The sequence below is a fragment of the Montipora capricornis genome, chromosome 2, assembly GCF_036669925.1.
Source record: "Montipora capricornis isolate CH-2021 chromosome 2, ASM3666992v2, whole genome shotgun sequence".
NCBI lineage: Eukaryota > Metazoa > Cnidaria > Anthozoa > Scleractinia > Acroporidae > Montipora > Montipora capricornis.
The window spans coordinates 54,844,579-54,847,078 of NC_090884.1; the positions used below are offsets into that span (position 1 = coordinate 54,844,579).

At 41.4% G+C, this 2,500-nt stretch overlaps 1 protein-coding gene across 1 annotated transcript in view; it reads left to right on the forward strand.

The window, feature by feature from the left end:
- The window catches only part of LOC138027679 (Na(+)/H(+) exchanger beta-like), a 35,120-nt gene that overhangs the window by 31,115 nt on the left and 1,505 nt on the right, over nucleotides 1-2,500 (forward strand). Inside the window, exon 27 of the mRNA XM_068875250.1 lies at nucleotides 129-2,500. This exon is cut by the window's right edge and continues 1,505 nt beyond it. Coding sequence (XP_068731351.1) covers nucleotides 129-303 — 175 coding nt within the window. The 3' untranslated portion in view covers nucleotides 304-2,500. The remainder of the gene's footprint in view (nucleotides 1-128) is intronic.

The following is a 2,500-nucleotide window of genomic DNA, read 5'->3' on the forward strand; positions in this document are numbered from 1 at the left end:
AACCAACAACTCCCGGAGTTGTTGCGTCTGTTTGCACCGGTCTTTAGACAATTTGACTGAACAGTTTCAGCTTATACTTAATGCATATTGATATAGTAACTTAAAGTGATGTTGTCTATTTGCTTCAGCGAATTGATTGCCAGTGAACCGTATTCCAGCGAGACTTCGTCTGATGACGACGACGAGCAACCAGATAAAAAAACTGGAACAACACCGAAGGACAGCCTTCCAATGGGCTCTGTCGTGGTAAATATTGAAGACGAAACCATCAAAGGTGAAAAAGAGAAAGACACTGCCTTGTGATTGGTCGGTTAATTAGCATCCTAGGGCCAACCATGGTCAGTGCTAATCATTGCTTTAAGCAATCTCTAAATCTCTAACCAGCGTTAAATACCATGAAAACCTATAGGTTTTGATACCTCTTAACCAACGGTTACCGTTAACCAGCCTTCGAGCAACCTAAGTTGTCATGGTATAGACCCCTCTCCAAAATGGCGGCCGAAAATTCAAATAAGTTAAAATTAAAAACGTGTACCAGCACTAAAAAGATCACCTTTACTTTAGTAACCCTGCAAAGTTTCAACATATCAGGTTAATATCAGCTGAAAAAATGTAAGTTGAAAAATGAAAAATGTACAGACGTTTGTATGACTGGGGTTAATGCGTATACCGTATACCTGAAACTTTGGAAGGTTACTAAAGTAAAGGTGCTCTTTCTATTTCTGGTATCAGTCTTTCATTCAGTTCAATTTTAACTCATTCAAATCCGTACGGAGCCGCCATTTTGGAGAATGGTCTATTTAGCAGTGGTTAGCGTAAATGTGGCCTGGGCGCCATATTGATTGAAGAAACAAAGCAACTGCGGCCTTTTTGGAGGAGAAAACGATTCTTTTGAAATATTTTTTTCAGTTTTTGTTTGTTGTTTTTTTGTTCTTAGTCAGGGGGTGGCTGCATGGTTCGCACACTAGCCTCCCTCAAAGGTCGATAAGGTTGATATAGGCTTCCATGCAGCGATTCGGCTTGTCACGCAATGCCTCCCCGACGAGAGCGTTGCGCGACTCCCCAATTGACCGCCTTTGTCAGCGACTTTAGATTCTACGGAGTTTAAGAAACGACGATGCTTACGGCAACACCAGTTATTAGTTAAAAGAGGAAAAATGATCGTGCTGCTCGTGTGGCACGCATTTTGTGGATTTCCAGCTCCCGCACTCGTCAAAACTACAACTTAAAGTGACCAAATTTAAAGTTTTGACGACAACGTGGGCATACAACAGTGAATCTTTCATTCTCTCTCTCTCTTTATGTCAAATCCGTCCGTACCAATCCACTTACAGGATGCTTCGTGCATATTGCGCGGCAACACAAAACGATGGAATAGACGTTAAATACTTAGAATAGCACAAACTCATATTTTGAGGTAACGTTTTCGTCGCCTTAGCCGTCGTAGTTTCTTAACCTTCCTACTAAGGGGTATACACCTTATTCCAAAATGGCCGCTGATTTATGCGGATACAAATTGGCCTTTGTTGCCTCGTTCAAGAAAAAATATTCTTTTGAATTTTAAGCTTAAGAACGAGGCATCAAAGGCTAATTTGAATAAAAACAAAAGAATTTTTAAATGCCGGCCATTTTGGAATAAGGTGAATAGGGAGAGCCGCGTGCGTGCCATCAACGAGGACCCGAGGGAGAATAGACCGGGGAAATCGACACTTGTTGAGGTGGTGATCTGGAGCGCTTTCCTTAAAATCAGTCCTTCCGGTGGGACAACAAATGGAAGAGTTCTTCCCACTGGAAAAAGGAATAACACGTATCCCTCTTTTCTCGTTTTCACCGAAATGACCAGTTTATTGCTGAACCATTTGCTTCATGATGGAAGACCAGTGCTCTGTTGATGGAATGCAGTACCGAACCATTAAGCAAAAACTTTTAACCCATTTTTCTGACCAGTGGTAGGTTGCTTTTAAATTGTGGAAAATTTCTACTGTTTCATTTGGCGGAAATTCCCTTCGGTTTTACCTTTGAAGTGGAAAGCGCTCCTGCGTGCATTGCACTGTATTTCATCTTTCGGGATGGAACTCATTTCGAAAAAAAAAAAAAACAAGAATTGGGTGACAGAATATTTCACGTGAATCTGGAAGACTTGGAACAAAATATTGTGGCCGATCGGACCTATGGAATTATTTTTATTTTGTAAGAATCGTGGTCAGTCACTTGATGTGTAAATTTTTTTCTCAATCGGCCTTAATCCCGCGGCGGCCATGTTGAGTCCCGAGGGACGGGAAACGTTTGTCTTTGCGCACCGAAACTCGTTCCCAAACATTTCAACTCAAGGCTCGGGGTACAAAATCGATTGTCTATGGCCAATATGGCCGCCGGGAGCGAATAAGGCCCATAGTCGTTTTAGGCCTTAAAGTATTTTTATAATTATTAAGCTATTTGTATAATGATGATATGGGATGGAAATGCTAGACTGTGCATAAACTCAAATTCGTCCACGATA